We start from the raw sequence: 16,342 nt of genomic DNA on the forward strand, positions 1-16,342 counted from the left end.
GTACAATGGATAGTTGTTGTTCATCCTTCATTTTCCAAGAAGACCCATGACATTACAGATGATTTCTTGACTTGTACATGAATTAGATTTAAGTGATATAGAGTCGCACAAAATTGTCAGCCTCACTTTCTCTTCCTGAGTCCAGTGGCAGGACAAAAGTCATGAAAGAGAGGGAGCGTTTGTCACTGTTTATTGATTTTAAGTAGTGATTTGCTGATTTTAAGTTCAATTCTGAGACTGGAAGTGAAGGGAAAGAAAAGCAAGGTAGAGGAATAAATGATGAAAAAGGAAAACCTGCTTCCCTCACCTCTAAAATGCTCTTCTTGCTCTCTCTGGCAGCCTGACATCAGCCATTCCTCTGCCTCCTCTGCTCTGTTCCTTGTAACATGTGCCTAACTATGCAGTCCCCTATCTTTCCAGAATATTACTCAATTTTCTATCATTCCTGGTTATCAGGAGCTTGAAAGATCCCTAGAGATTCCTGAAGATTCGGGAGAGTCAACTTGCCTGATTTCAACTAGGAGAACTAATTTGTTTGAAATCCTCCCACACACACATCTGAAAATAATGAGGAGAAAACACTCAGGAGACTGCTAACCATTCCAGCCAGGCCTTTAGTATTCATGACATTGCCATGGTTGCTGCATAAAGGTAGAAACCATGTTGTATCTGAACTCTGGATCGCCTCCAATACTAAGCCCAAGTTATTTAGCAGGTGCTTAATTCAATTGTGGAATTGTTTGTTGAATTGGACATGGGGGACTTCTAATAATTGGCCCTGAAAGATTAGGACAGCACAAATAAGGATGGGAAAAAATTCAAGGAGAGGGTTCTTATCTCCTAAGTTAGCCGTGATATAAGTAATGTAACTGGGCAAGGCATGATGTCCCATGGGGATACAAATATCTGTTCAGGGCCAGATGGAAAAAGGTTAACAGTTTACATGATACAAAGCACATACTCTACCTTCAGGTCTAAATGAAGGATGTACATCTGATGCATGTGTTTTATCCCCTCACAGATCTGCTTGATGAACAGAATAGTATCCAGCTCAGTTAAATTGCAGTTTTCGTCAATAATTCGATCAAACAGTTCACCTCCATCCACACTATTGAGAGAAACAGCATGAAAATTTTAGGGTGTTTTTTTAAGTATTCATTAATGCGTCATAGAATATTGAGTTGCAATTTATATTCCCTAACTACCACAATAGAAAGGTATCAATCACATCCTGGTGGAAAGATAGCTAGCTAGCTTTTCTATCAGGCAAACTTGAGTTCCAGTTCTATCTTTGCCATCCTGGCTGTGTAACTCTGGGCTATTGATTAATCTTTCAGTGGCCCCAGAAAACTACCTAGAACTAGTGATGATCTTTATTCAAAAAGGGAATTCCCTAAGGAAATCTCAATTCCAGACAAAACAAACAAAAAACACACTATTCCCCCCTACCCTGCCTCCCAACAAATCTTTGATTGCATTTTATTAATGCCCTTGTAACAACCTTTTTTATGTTGTTTGTTTTCTATTTTTTTTTGTTGTTGTTTTAGAGGTAATTTGGTGTTTAGTGATTTGCCCCTGATCACATAGCTAGTAAGTGTTTGAGACCACATTGAACTTTAGTCCTCCTGACTCCAGGGCTAATGCTCCTAACAGTTTAAACAAGTATATTTCAGCTATTCTTCCTTGTTTAACTATTCTGCTTTTGCTCCTTTAGCAGCTTGACTCTTTAGAAAGGAGGTCAAATGAAAGATTTGGTTTTGCACATTTATAACATTAACTTCGTGGATGTTAAGACCTGCAGAACGTTTTGGGCAATTAATACAAAACTTAAGTGAGTCTTAATTTATTATGTTCTAAGTATATTATGAATCCAAGAACAGCAACCAGGATAAAACCTGAGGAAAAACTAAGTAGCAGGTGAAAATTAATAGAGGACTGCTTTAAGTTACTATAAAGCAACTAGGTAGTGTGGTGGGTAGAATGCTGGACTTGGAGCAAGAAAGTTCTGAGTTCAAATTTGAATTTAGACATTTGCTGTGTTATGCTGGGCAGGTCACTCAAACTTTTTGTGCCTCAGTTTTGTCATCTATAAAATAGGAGTAATAACAGCATTAGCATTCCAGGGTTCTTGTAAGAATCGAATGAGACAATTTTTGAAAAATGTTCTGCAAATTTTAAAGTGTTATATAAATGTTAGGTGTTGCTATTATTATATTCTGAATTATTATTGAACTGTAAACTGCTTATTATAAGACTGTAAGTTCCTTAAGGGTAGGGACTATAACATGCTTTCCTTTTTTGCATCTCTACTACCTAGAAGAATGTTATGTACGTAGTTTTGAGTTGAATCGCAAATTTATGTTAAGAATATAACTATTTTCATAAGCAGCAATTCTAAACTCCCAGAACAAATGTTTCACACAGAGTTCATTATTGTTATTAAGGATTGCTCTCATAATGTTTAATCTGGATTATTCCTGTTTTTAAAATAATTTAGTTTTATTTAATAAATAAAATAATTTATTTAATTAGTATTTATTTAATAATAATAATAATAAATAATTTAATGATAAAATTAGATTTATTTAATAAAAATAATTAATAATAATATGATATTTAATAAATAAAATAATATTTAATAATCTGGAATTAGAGTTCTTTTGTTATAGAAAATGCCTTTAATTTCAGTTTTTTTTAATATTAAGTTCTAAAATTTGATAAGCTTGCTATCAATGGTCACACTCAAGATAATTGACTTATCTGGCTCAAAAATGATATGCTGATTAGATATATATGATCTGAGGAAGTAGAATTGTTAAAGTCTTACTCAAGTGTCCAGTCATTAAACGTTCACTAAGGACAGACACTGTGCTAAGCAGTGGGATGGGCACGTGGTACATGCATAACAAATATTAGTGGACTAACTTACTGACTAACCTTCAAAGCTTCTGAATGGAAGACTAGCATGGGAAACAGTGAGAGGGAAGCTGGGCTTCCCTGGATTACTTTTGCATCCTTGCTGAATATCCTTTCTCTGCTATGGCTAAGTAAGCCTCCTTTTGATAATTATTAAATGGACAAGTGTTTCATCTGATTCCAATCTTGAACATAAGCTACTACAACATGCCTGGTCTATATCAAGGTGACATTGGGTTCTCAAAATCTGTCAGTGATACCCAAGTTCTGCCAGGATGTATAAAGATAGAAAATCTTTGATTATGATCTTGGCAAGAGATAGTATATCAACTGTCCAAGGACTAGCCAAGTAATTTCAGAGAAGTCCATCACCATAAAGTAGTAATCTTTTTTGGGGGGGGCCATAATCAGCAGCTAGGTGGTGAAGTGAAGAGAATACTAAGCCTTGAGTCAGAAAAACTCACCTTCCTGAGTTCTAACCTGCCTATGTGCATTCAAATTCTAACTATGTGACCCTGAGCATCTCCTTAAATCTTGTTTGTCTCAGTTTCCTCATCTATAAATGATCTGGAGAAGGAAATGGTAAAAATCCTTCTAGTATCTTTTTCTAGAAAACCCTAAATAGGGTCACAAAGAGTTGAACATTGAAATGGCCAAAAAACAAAACAAGAATAAGGCAGATAAGGGTGGTGATTTCCATCAGTATATTTAATATGTAAACTAATAAAATTGAAGAATCTTAGAGTACTAAAATGAGAATAGGATGAGAAAAGCACTGGGCCTGGAATTAGTGGACTTCATCTGCAGTCCATCTTTGCAATGGGACTCTATGATCCCATAAATACAAGATCCCATAAGTATCTTATACAACATAGAACATATAGATCTTTGAAACAACCACAATCAATAAGCAATTATTAAGCACTTATTAGTCCCATTATCATACATGGAAGAATTTTTGAACAATTTCTCCTGAAGAGTGGAAAAAATTGGAATTGAGAGTGGAATTCAAATACCTCTTAGCTGTATAACCCTGGAAAAATCACCTCATTTACCTTTCAAAAAAAGTGGAAATAACACTACCCATTTCACAAGGCTACTGTGCAAAAAGCACTTTTCAAACCTTCAAGTACTTTGCCAAAGTAAGCAATTATTCATAAGATCTTATAGTTTTCTTAAAAGTCAGCATCAACAACCCACAAATCCTGCAGTCTCTAAAGGGTTACTGAACTACAACAATAATTGTAAAATCTGGTGGAAAATATTATCATTGTGGCAATCTAAGCTTTGAAGGGGAAATGGAAAAGGAAGAAAGATAGGGAAAATCAACAAGGAAATGAAAACACATACTATTCCATAACTAGGACAATGTCATTCTTGGACTCAAAGGCATCATAGAGCTGGATGATATTCACGTGGTCCAGCTGGTTCATGACACTGATTTCATTCTTCACTTCATCCTGGAAGGAAGGAAGGAAGCAAGGGCTCTTAGACCCAGGGCTGTTTAAAATGTAGCAAGAATGAGGAGGGGGAAAGTCCGCATTACTCAGTACATACTTTTTCCTTAACTCCTCTGGTCTTAATGATTTTGGCTGCTAATTTCAAGCCTGTGGCTTTTTCTTCACATTTGTGTACTTGGCCAAACCGCCCGCTGGAAAACAAAAATAGCATGAATGACAATGTGATCACACAGGTCTAAACACCAATGGTCAACCCAGAACATGGCAATCGTTTTCCATTAGATGTTTTCATGTGTTCTTAATGAACAAATCAAATGAGTGCACTATTATCCTGGTGGTTTCACTTTTGAGGCCATATGGGCAGGCCAGCAGTCCATATCCTGTACTAGATTCCATCCAATTTTAATCTTCTAAATAAATCCAATCATACTGAACATATCTGGATTTAATAGGGATAGCTCTGCCAGCATTCTAATATAATCACTCTTGCATGTGGGCTTGAGCTTAAAATGCAAAAGATTGAGATTTCCAAAGTTATATAAGACTAGGTCGCTTTGATCTCATCTTTAACTTTGCAAAATAAGACACGGTCTGTAACTTAATGAATTCCCAATTCTAAATATTATTTCTCAGTTTGAAAGCCAAAGAATGGGACAGTTTCTAACTAGGCTTGAAACTGGTTTGTTTCAGGGATGAATCAACCTAATTAATGCTGCATTTAGCTACCACAACCCCTTCAACCTAATTGGCATCTATTTGAGTTTGAGCATGATAAGGAACACTTTTAAAGTGTTTGATTATGTAATATTCTAGGCTGGCATCCATTTAAGAAGATCTAGAGATTTTTCTTCATCAACACATTCTCTGCTGAATATCTTATAACCAAGTATTGCTTACCCTCCTAAGATTTCCCTCCTGTTCACAGTATAAAGACTGTTGATTGCCATTTGTCTAGCTGTGACAATCCTGTGATCAAACGGGGCAGGAGGAGCAGGAATATCATCTATAAGAGGAAGAAAAAAAAGAGAGAATCATCTCTTAAATTCCCAGTTCTTCCAATAGTGCCTATTAATACATTTCATGCTGAAAATTTCCTCATTTCATAATCAAATGACCACATATTTTATTCCTAGTGAATTAGAACTTTTAAAACATGTTTTATCTTTTTTAATGCTAATATCATGCATTACAAAAAACAGAAAGTTTGATGCTGATATTTTAAAATAAAGTATCTCAGGATGGAGGAGCTCCTATCTGTGCTATCTTTAAGACCCCCAGCCTTACAAACATCAAAAAGAGTTTAAGAATTTCTCGTCTGAATATCGTTCCATTGAATCCCCCTCCTAAATTCTAGACCATTTCAAACACAGAATAAGAAATTATTTGGAATATCATCAAAAGCATTACTGAAACTGTAAGTTATTTTAATCAGAATTGAGAGAAAGAAAAAAAAGTAGGGTTTCTTAATGCTATTAATACTTTGAAAATTTATAGATCACTTTCCAAACTATTTTAGACTTTAAATAAAGTCCAAGGCACAAAACTGATTTTCCCCTTACTGGAAATGAAACACCCTGTAAAATTGAATAAATTTTAATTCTAAAACTACTTAAGTTTTCATATTTCCTACCCTTTCTAGTGGGAAAACAACCTGCTACAGCTTGAATTTAATCAAGCATCATCATCAGGTAACAATAATTCCTTAATGGTCATTTTCTTTTCTATTTCCATCACTTTTTAAAACCGCTAATTCATTCTTTATTTATCACTCATGTATCCATTAATTTATTCCATTCATTCCTTCACCTTCATTAAATCATACCTTACTTCACTCACTCACTCACTCAGTAGGATCAATACAAATGAAGCAAAGGACTCAGTCCTTTACCTCCAAGACTTCCAATTTAATTCACTGATATAGAACAAAAATCCTATTAATCTAAAAAGAGAAGAATCAAACTCATTTGCTGTGATCCAAAGCCAAAACTATTCAAAACAACTGGTGCTTTTCCCAGATAGGTGGGTGGGATGGGAAGAGGGAGTTGCAGACATTGACATCTCTGTACCTCAAAACATTCCCAAAGAAATTAGAGGAGAGAAGTAATCCTTAGGGCAGAGATTCATAAACTTTTTCCTCTTGGAACACCTTTTCACCCAAGGAATTTTTACATGATCTATTTTTACATAAAATAGATATAAAAATTTACTGATAATAAATCATAATTTTGTGATTCCCCCCCTTCACTTACAAGACCCCATATGGGGTCATAAGCCACAGTTTAAGAAGCTAGATCATAGAGAAGATGACAGATGAAAAGGTGAAGGGAATGGGTTGCCCTCTATATTGGCATGACTATCTCACAATTAAACTCTTCAAAGGCCTACCTGCATTTTAATACACACTTCCATTCTCCATAAATTTTTTTTTACAGATGCCAGGATTTCTAGTTATCATTCTAGTTATTTTTACATTTTATTTTGACATTTCAAATATTATGAATGTGAAATAAAAAGAAGGTTGTTAGAAAACTATGTAATTGGGTTCCATCTATCTCTACATTTTTAAAAAATAGAGACTTTAAGAATATTTCAGTACTGCCTCTAGACTAATGGTTCTCAAACTTTTGTTTTAAGTATCTTTATACTATTAAAAATTATTGAGGATTTAAAGAGTTTCTGTTTATATGAATTATATTTATATTTACCATATTAGAAATAAAAACTAATTTTGAATTTGTAGACCCTCTGAAAGGGTTTCAGAGATGCTTTGAAAGTACTGTTTTAAACTATTAGGCCAACTACAATTTTTTTAAATGATTATGGAAATAAGATTATATGATGATCAACTGTGATGAATTTAACTCTTTTCAACATTGAGGTGATTCAGGTCAATTCCAATAAATGTGTGATGGAGTCATCTGCATCCAGAGAAGACTATAGGGACTGAATATAGATCACAACACAATATTTTCATCTTTGTTGTTATTTGCTTGCTTATAGTTTTCTTTCTCACTTTCTCCTTTTTTGATCTGATTTTTCTTGTGCAGCATGATAAATGTGGAAATATACTTAGAAGAACTGTATATGTTTAACCTATGTTGGATTATTCACTGTCTAAGAGAGGGGGGAGGGAAGGAGAAAAATTTGGAACATAAGGTATTGCAAGGGTGAATGTTGAAATCTATCTTTGCATGTATTTTAAAAAATAAAAAACTATTATTATTATTAAAAAATAAAATAAAATAAAACGTTAAGAAGGGTTAATACTGGAAAATAAACAATTTCGTACCGAATGGTATTGCCAGATCCTTCCCTTTGTTAGTAGGCTTTACTAGATGGCCATTTTTAATCCTAGATGACTCTTGAAACTTGCCTAATAGGCTGCCCGTGGATTGTTTGATCTTGGTGGGCTCCTTAGCTTTGCATTTTTCAGCTGTGCCCTCTATGTCAACTCTGCTCTTCTTCTTGTCATCAATGAGAAGGCCTCCATCATTCACTCGCCGCTTACTGCTGTGGTCGGCTGCAGCTGCTAGTTCAGCATTCTGGGAAAGGGACCTTGTGGATTGACCTCCTGGGGTTATTGCTGAAGAATTATCTGGTTTATTGTTATTATGTCTGAAAAATACAATATTGGTAAAGCTCTAAATTTAAAAAATAAAGATAAAACAATGGACGTCCATTAAATGATATCACACAGAAAGAAAATGCTAAAATATAATAATTTTTAAAATCTTTTTTAACAAATAGTATTCTTACAGAATTAACTTTCAAACACTTTCCTCATAATAGCTATATGTGTAGACTGATAAACATAGATAAACACAGGGTATTTCTATCTACCTATGTTATTCACATATATAGATATAATATATCTATATATGCCATACATGCATACATATATAGGATATATATACATATGTGCATAATATCTATATACATATAATACATATGTTTTTATGTGTGTGTGTATGGGTAGCCATACAAATGCAGAGATATAGTTTTCCTCCAATGTCAGTTTGTTAAAAATAGGGGCTATTTTGTTTTTGTATAGACATAGATTTGAATTTCATGTAATTGGAAGTATGTGTATATATGTATATGTAAAACAAACAGACACAAGGTAACCTTGTAGGGATGAAGGGAAGTTGGGGGAGGGAGGAGAAAGAAGGGAGAAGAAAGAGTAGGTAAGTCCTCATGGGGAAGGTATCACTTGAGCTATTCTTTGAAAGAAATCCAAGGATTCCAACATGCAAAATCTGACTTATTCCAAATCCATCTAATTTTCCTATCATCTAGATCAGAGATAGAGTACCTGCAATAGCCTCAAACCAGATTAAACTGTAGTTGTGAAATATTTGGTGAAATAAAAATACAATAGAATATAGATAACGTTAATATATAGTTTCCTAAATCAAAATGCAACCTGCAATATGCTACTCATGTACTAAAAATGGTACATGTGTCTCCCATTTCTATTTGTTTGACACCACTGATCTAGAAAATGTCACAAAAGAAATTTTGTTTATTAAAATATTTACTTATAAAACTTCATTAAAACCTAGGTAAACTATATCTATAGCACTCCCCTACTTGAAAAAGAAAATAAGGTTGATCTATATGAATTGCTCTTAATGAACAGGATATGACTAGGTTCAGAAAGGTAAGTTACTTTGACAAGATCACACAAGAATGATAAAACCATGATTCATGTCTTGTTTTTTTTTTCTCTAATAATCAACATTGCCTAGAGGCATTATTACTATGCCTCTTATTCATATTTACTATGATTAACTAATTTTCATTAGATTCTCAAACTGAATGTGTGTGTGTGTGTGTGTGTGTGTGTGTGTACGTGGTGGGGGGGGGAGGAAACAATACTAAGGACAGTAACAATAAATAAAGTTTTGAAATAATGCCCATTATGAGACTCAATGTGACAGAAATTCTTTAAATACAGATTATTTATTTTGGATTATAGATAAGCTTTACCTATAGCCCTTAAAATGAAACTTACTTTTCTGTTTGCAAAACTGACCAATATCATTTTCATCAGTTTCTGTAAAATCCAGCTATGAAGTGCCATAGTGGATAAAGTACTGAGCCTGAAATGGGTAAGTCCAAATACAGCCTCATATAGTCTACCAGCTGTGTGAACCTAGGCAGATCACTTAACCTCTGTCTTCCTTGGTTTCCTCAACTGTAAAATGGGGTTAACAAGAGCACCTACCTCATAGGATTTTTATAAGGAAAAAATGAGGTAATATTTATAAATAGCTAGTGATGTAAAATAAAGAGTTAGTGATGATGATGATGATGATGATGATGATGATGATGATGATGATTACCAGGTAGACAAAAAAGAAAAAGTAGCAAAAGAAGATAAATAACCTTTAAGTGATGCACAATCAGTTACCAATTGTTGAGGCCATGAGTGTCATCTCTTAAATGATTACTCTCTTTAATGGAAAAAAGTAATCACATAGGACTCAGGATAACTTGGGTTCTGGCCCTAACTCTGTCACTCATCAACTGGGTGATCTTAGGAATAACTTTCCATAGGATTTGAGACTGGGGAAAAATCTCAGAAAACATTTAGTCCAACTTTCTCATTTCATGTGGGAAAATTAAATTATATGACAACACAGAGGATGAAAAATCTAATCAAAATGTGGAGCCTGGTTCTCTGACTTTAAATAATTGATGCTTTTCTCACTGAAAAGCTCAACATCCTCATTTTCAAAGTGGAGATAATACCATCCTTGCCTAGCTTTCAGAGACAATATGAGGAGCCAATAAGATAGTAAAGACAAACACTTTACACATTTTTGGTAAAATGGCACATTGTAATGAGTCCATATGGCTATTGAAGCAAGACAATCTGTGCTTTAAACTAAAGGTGTCAATCATACAGCCTGCAACACTGCTGTGTACTGTTTGATCAAATGTTACTAGGAAATATTTAACAAAATAAGTTAAAACATAATAGAACATAGATAATGTTAATCTATATTTTTCTCAGCCAATATGAGGCTAGTAGGGATCCTTGTATACTGTTTTGTGACCTCTGTTTCTTTTTGAGTTTGATGCTACTGATTTCAACCCAACCTTGCACAAAACTTTTTCCCATCAGTTTTATTAACTTGCTGTATTGGAAGCAAACTCATATACCTTTCTACTGTTTCATTTATTGCAGATGTTGATCCTTTCTCTCCAGTTTCTTCTTCACTGCTATCTCCTTTAGCATGAAGTACATTTTTCTCTCTTTTGGAGGTCGGAGTGTCTTGAGATCCTTTCACATTTCCCAGAGCTTTGAGTTTTTCCACAATCTCTTGGTTATCTCCACTGAGGGTTACCTCTTCTTGCCTGCCCATCTTTGTTGCACTTTTTCCAGTAGTATCCTCTTGATACTCTTCTCTGGAAGTAAAATCTTCTACCTTGTTTTGAAATCTTCCTGTGGAAGAACTTTTCTGAATGAGGGAGGTACAGGCCTTTTCAGCATTTTCCTTATTGAGTTTATGAATCTTTTCTTTGTCTGAGCAGGCTTGGTTCTTCTGAGTAGATCTCTCTAGAAGCCAGTACAAATCACAGTTACTTTATTAGAAGATCAAGAGATTAGTATAATTTGATGACATAATGGGTTGCCATTCCCCTTTCTCTTCTCTCTTCCCCTTCTCCCCTGCATATATGTGTGGCTATATAAATATATATATAATGTGCATATATATGAATATATATACATGCATACACACAGACAACCACATTTTTATTTGGTTCTGTGAGTTCTATAAGTATAGAGAACTAAGACTTCTAGAAACTCCCTCCACTGATGCAATATTATCAATAACTCATCTATGGCTGATAGTCTTAGAAAGCTGCTTAGTGCACAAAAGCATGACTTATGTGATTTGTCTTGGATTATACAACCAGTATGTGTCAGAGGCAAAATTTGAGCCCAGGTATTTCTGACTACAAGCTTGTTCTGCCTCCCATCAAATACAATATTATACATCTCAACATACACACACACATTTATACATATGCACTTTTTTTGCTCTTAATAAATATAAACTTTAAACAGAGCTAGACAAAATAAGAGAATAATTGCCAAATAAATTTTTAAAGTATTCCTTACATACATTTGATGGAAACTAGAAGCCAAGTAAATATAAACCAAAGAATACAGCCTCTGTAAATCATACTGTTTAAGCCCATCTTTCATGTAGTCAAAAACAACAATTAAGTTTAACAAAAATATTTTTATCCTTGAATCCTACCTCTGGGATCTGGAGTTCTCTTCTTTATAACACACGTTTCCTTCAGGCTTAAATGATGCCATACTGTCTCCTTTACCTGTGGATATACAAGTAAGGTATTATAGAATGCTCTTCCAGTATCTAGGAAATGTTCCAAAGTCACTGAGAAGAAGGTTAATATGAATTACAAATAAAATGCTACTACTTTCAAGAAGCAAGATAATGAGATTTTGAATTGGCATGGATCTGGGAAAATTATTCCAAACCCTTCCTTTTGTAGAAAAAGAGATTAAATATATACAGCAATTAAAATATTATGATTTGCTATTGCTTAGTGGAGGAGGTCCAGCTTTAATTAATAGATAATGAATTTTACTTAACATATTCAGCCTGAGTAATTCTGTTGTTTTCAGTCATGTCTGATTCTTCATGACCCCATTTGGAATTTTCTTGTCAAAGATGACGGAATGGTTTGCTATTTCCTTCTCCCAGTCATTTTTACAAATGAGGAACTGAGGCAAACAAGGTTAATTACTTGTTCAGGGTCACACAACTTGTAAGTGTGACTGGATTTTAAAAGTCTGGATTTGAACTCATGAAGATGAGTCTTTCTAATTCCAAGGCCAGTCAATGCTTTATTAGCACTGTGCCACCTAACTGTCTGAGTAATCCTGACTTGTGACTTATTTTGCAAGGATATCATTTGTATATAAATAAGTTATTTAACCTTCTAGAGGGGATAGTTTTCTTGGGCAAACAGTTCTGACAATTTTCTTTGCACTGTTAATGGGCTGTAGCAAATTTTGTTTACAAATCTGAAACTAAGGTAAACATTAGTTCTTTTGCTGTGTCAACATAATAAATTCCCAGTTTGTAGAGTTCATATTAAATGTGGGAATTCTTTTTGTGCATGGGTTGGGTACATTTTAAAATAGAATCTAATTCTCTTATTTTTGTTGTATTCTCTCTCACACTCTGCCAGGATATTTTAATAAATGACAGCTCTCAATATATGAAGTAAAATCAAAGCTCCAGATTACAGTCTTCACTCTCTGTTATATGCTACATGTTCACAAAAATTAAATAAGCTATGATCTGCTTCCAACAGTTAGTAGCCTTAACAATTACCTATCTGGAAGCAGTGTGGTACAGTGGGAAGAGCACTGGGTTTAGAGGCTGGAGAACTGAAAGCTGAATTTCATCTCTCAAATTAATCACCTGTAAGACTTTGGGCACTTAACATCTCTGAGCCTCAGGATCCTTATCTATAAAAATGAGATGGCTAGATGAGATGATCTCTAAGGATTCTTCCATTGATACAATTTTGATCCTATGAGTGTTAAAAAAATATTTATCAAATGCTTATTAATTCATTCAATTCGACAAGCAATTATTAAGTGTTAGGCACCAAAGATCCAAAGACAAAAAGAAATAAAAAGAAAGTGTTCAAGATATATGCATATAAGTAAAGAGAAGGTATAGAGCAAATAAATGCAGATAACTTGCTGGATGTGAAGGGGAGGAAGAATTAATAAAGGAAAGAGGAAACCAAGAAAAGTCTTGTGATAGAAGCTACATTAAAATTGAAAGGGTGTTTTAGAATGAGTTTGACAGATACGGAGGAGTACAAAGATATATTAGCCAGAGCCAGGAGTTATGATAACCCAGAATTTCTACATACAAATTCTAAGAAGTGGAGTTAAGGAAGAACAGCATTCCAGACATAGAAGATAACCTGTGCAAAAACTTGGTGCTGGAAGATGAGAATGTTATGTATAGTGAAAGATTGTCAAGCAGGCCATTTTTGTTGGAATGCATAATAAATGAGAAGTAGTGTGAAAAGGTCTAGAAAGCTAGGCTGCAGCTACAATATAAAGTGTTTAAATGCCAAACAAAAAACCACTTTTTTTGCACAAGGGCCTTCACTAGGTAATGTCTGTAATACAAAAAAACCCCAAAGCATAAACTGTGGTTCCATCCCCCCACTGGTATACATGCAAAGTAAAGAGACCTAAAAGAAATCACCCAGAAAAGTAAGTAGAATCTGTCTAGGGAATTTAAAGGAGAATATAGACAAGGATCTATCTGTATGACAGATGAGATGTCATGAGATGATAAACAGGAGATGTGATCAGTACCACTGAAAGGAATGATCACACCCATCAGTTCACAGATTCTTCAAAGCATTCCTAGCATCTAGTCGGGTCTTAAGTAGAATAGGCCCTCAGTATATATTTGTTCAATTGAATTGTTGACATCAGTAATATAATCAAGCCTCAGGTATCTTGTACCACCTGAGACTACCAGCTGGCAACCCTAGTTGCTCTGGAGGGCAGGTCTGGTCTCAAGTGAATAAGGAGTGAACCTGGTAACAGAACCAGTGGGACAGAGGCCCAGGATTTGATCTTGTATGTAGACATGTGTCAAAACAACTGGGTATTAACCAGTATCCCTTTAAGGGATGAGAAAGAAGTTTTCCACCAGGTGAGAAGACTGGAACATCCCAAAGCCACAAAGGTCAAAGAAAGATTTAGTTTAATTCAGTTTCCAGGTGTGAATTCATAATGGGTCAGTAAATCAAAGGCAGCTGCACAGGATTAAAGGATTGCTAAGGGACACTATTTTTCGCTCAACCATAGATTTATAAGTCACTTTTTTTGAGCTATTAAGCAAATCCTTAGCCTCGAATTGCTCCTATTCTGCCTGATGGAATCATAGCTCACAACAACTACAAGTATTGGTGGGAAAGATTCACATTTATGGAGGGTCTATTGGGAGAGAAAAGACCAGAAAAGGAAAATGCTTGACTGAGAAAGAGGAAATAAAACAGGAAATTAATGAGTTAGAAATAAAGTCCGAAAAAGAGTAAGATTTCCTTAGATGAGGCTGGGTAGTCTGGTTTTGTTGGTGTGTTAGTTTTCAAGGAGCTGTAGATTTGGTATCAGAAGACCTTGGTTCAAACCCTAGATTTTCACTTACTATCCATGTGGATTCAAGAAAGTCACATGACTTCTCTGGGTTTAAATTTCTTCATCTCTGAAAGGAGGAGGTTAGAGTAGTTAATCTCTTAAAACTGCTTCTGGCATTATGACCATTTGAGCTAGGATTGATACAGTTAGAAGTATCTCAACAACAAAACTATAATGTTTAAAGGCTTTCACCCAAATCAGTAAAATAAGAAATATCTTTTAAGTCTTCCAATGAGTATGTCTTTGGAATTGTCCTATAGATTTGTAGGTAATATTGTTGTCATTCCTATGGAATGTAATTAAATTCATGGTTTGTATTTATTTTCTATGGGATATTCATAGTAATTTGAACATGCTTACATAATTGGTACTCCTTCCCTACTTCCTTCTCATTCTGGAAGATGCTTTAAATGGATTATGTAGAGTCTTCTATTCTGCAGGTATTTTCAGCATGACCTACCTCATGAACCGGTGCCTTAAGAAATAGAGTAGGGGTCCTAGAGAGTGAGAGAGCAATTAACTCAGTCTGTTACTCTCACCCCCAGGCAGCTCAGGCACTTGGGTTTTTTTGGTACCCATCCCAGAGTAATGAGTCTGTTCACCAGAAAGGCATATCTAATATGACATGGTAATTCAGACACAATCCAGGCTTTATTCTGCAAAGGTAATTGGTCTGAGATTTTACCCATCCTTTCAGAAGTCTATTTGAGAGCTCCAGTCATAACACCAGGAGCCATTTTCAAATCATTATAGTTCATATAGTTTATAGCTGTCTCTAAGTGGAATTTCTGAAAGCAGTGACATCATTCTTGATCCTCAGCAGTCAGACATTCCAGTCCACATTTAGAAATACAAGAGTAATACCCTCCCCCAACGAATCACTGTACATTAATAATCTCACATGTGACTATCAACAAGAATGACTTAAAAATGCAGACAGCGCCATTTGTATTTCTTAATGTAATACTGACATCTAGAGGAACTTTGTACTAAAAAGACTTCCAACAACAAAAAAAAAAAAAACCAAAAAAAACCTTTTTTTCCTCCTTTTCTCATTCTAATTTCCTGATAGAAAATTCAACATTAAGCAATTTCAGTTGCTGTTTCTAAAGTATAAGATAGACACTAAAATAGGAAAATAAAACATTTAAAATAATGTCACTCTGCCACTTTCTACAGGAAATTGTTCTAGAGTCAAGGGACTTGGATTCTAATCCTGCCTTTAAAGTTTACTATTTGTATGACAGGTGGCTCAATGAATAGAGTGCTGGGCAAGTTCAAATCCAGTTTCAGATACTTACTAGCTGTTAGACTTGGGCAAATCAATTAACCTGTATTTACCCTCATCCCCTAAATAAAAAAAAAATGTCAAACCACTCTAATAATACCAAGAAAACCCCATATGAAGTCACACACAATTGAAACAAATAACAAAACTGTGTATTTTCAATGAGTATATTCAGAACAGCAATTGATAATGATTATATTGTTTTTACTATAAAGAACAAAGAAACCATTTAAAACAAAGAAAGATACATAAACTCCACTCCCATCCCCTTTCCCAAAGAAAAAGTCTTCAAGCTCCCATAAAGGAACTCAAGGGAAAAGAGATACAAAAAGACCTTGACATGGAGAGAAAAGGAAATGTTTCAGCATCACAGTTTCTGTCTTGACAGTACTTAATCAGCCCAAGAAGAATTACTTCCAAACTCCTTCCTTTCTAAAGCTTCTGAGCTCTAACTCT

At 34.7% G+C, this 16,342-nt stretch overlaps 1 protein-coding gene across 3 annotated transcripts in view; it reads right to left on the reverse strand.

Annotated features, from left to right (window-relative positions):
* The window catches only part of MYLK4 (myosin light chain kinase family member 4), a 199,686-nt gene that overhangs the window by 18,566 nt on the left and 164,778 nt on the right, over positions 1–16,342 (reverse strand). For all 3 annotated transcript variants that reach the window (XM_031946947.1, XM_023496378.2, XM_031946948.1), the window contains 7 exons: positions 11,651–11,726; positions 10,545–10,941; positions 7,666–7,991; positions 5,274–5,379; positions 4,474–4,567; positions 4,267–4,376; positions 967–1,108 (listed from right to left, as the gene is read on the reverse strand). In XM_031946947.1, the coding sequence (XP_031802807.1) occupies positions 967–1,108; positions 4,267–4,376; positions 4,474–4,567; positions 5,274–5,379; positions 7,666–7,991; positions 10,545–10,941; positions 11,651–11,726 (1,251 nt within the window). The remainder of the gene's footprint in view (positions 1–966; positions 1,109–4,266; positions 4,377–4,473; positions 4,568–5,273; positions 5,380–7,665; positions 7,992–10,544; positions 10,942–11,650; positions 11,727–16,342) is intronic.

This window comes from Sarcophilus harrisii, chromosome 1, assembly GCF_902635505.1.
Source record: "Sarcophilus harrisii chromosome 1, mSarHar1.11, whole genome shotgun sequence".
Classification (NCBI taxonomy): Eukaryota; Metazoa; Chordata; class Mammalia; order Dasyuromorphia; family Dasyuridae; genus Sarcophilus; species Sarcophilus harrisii.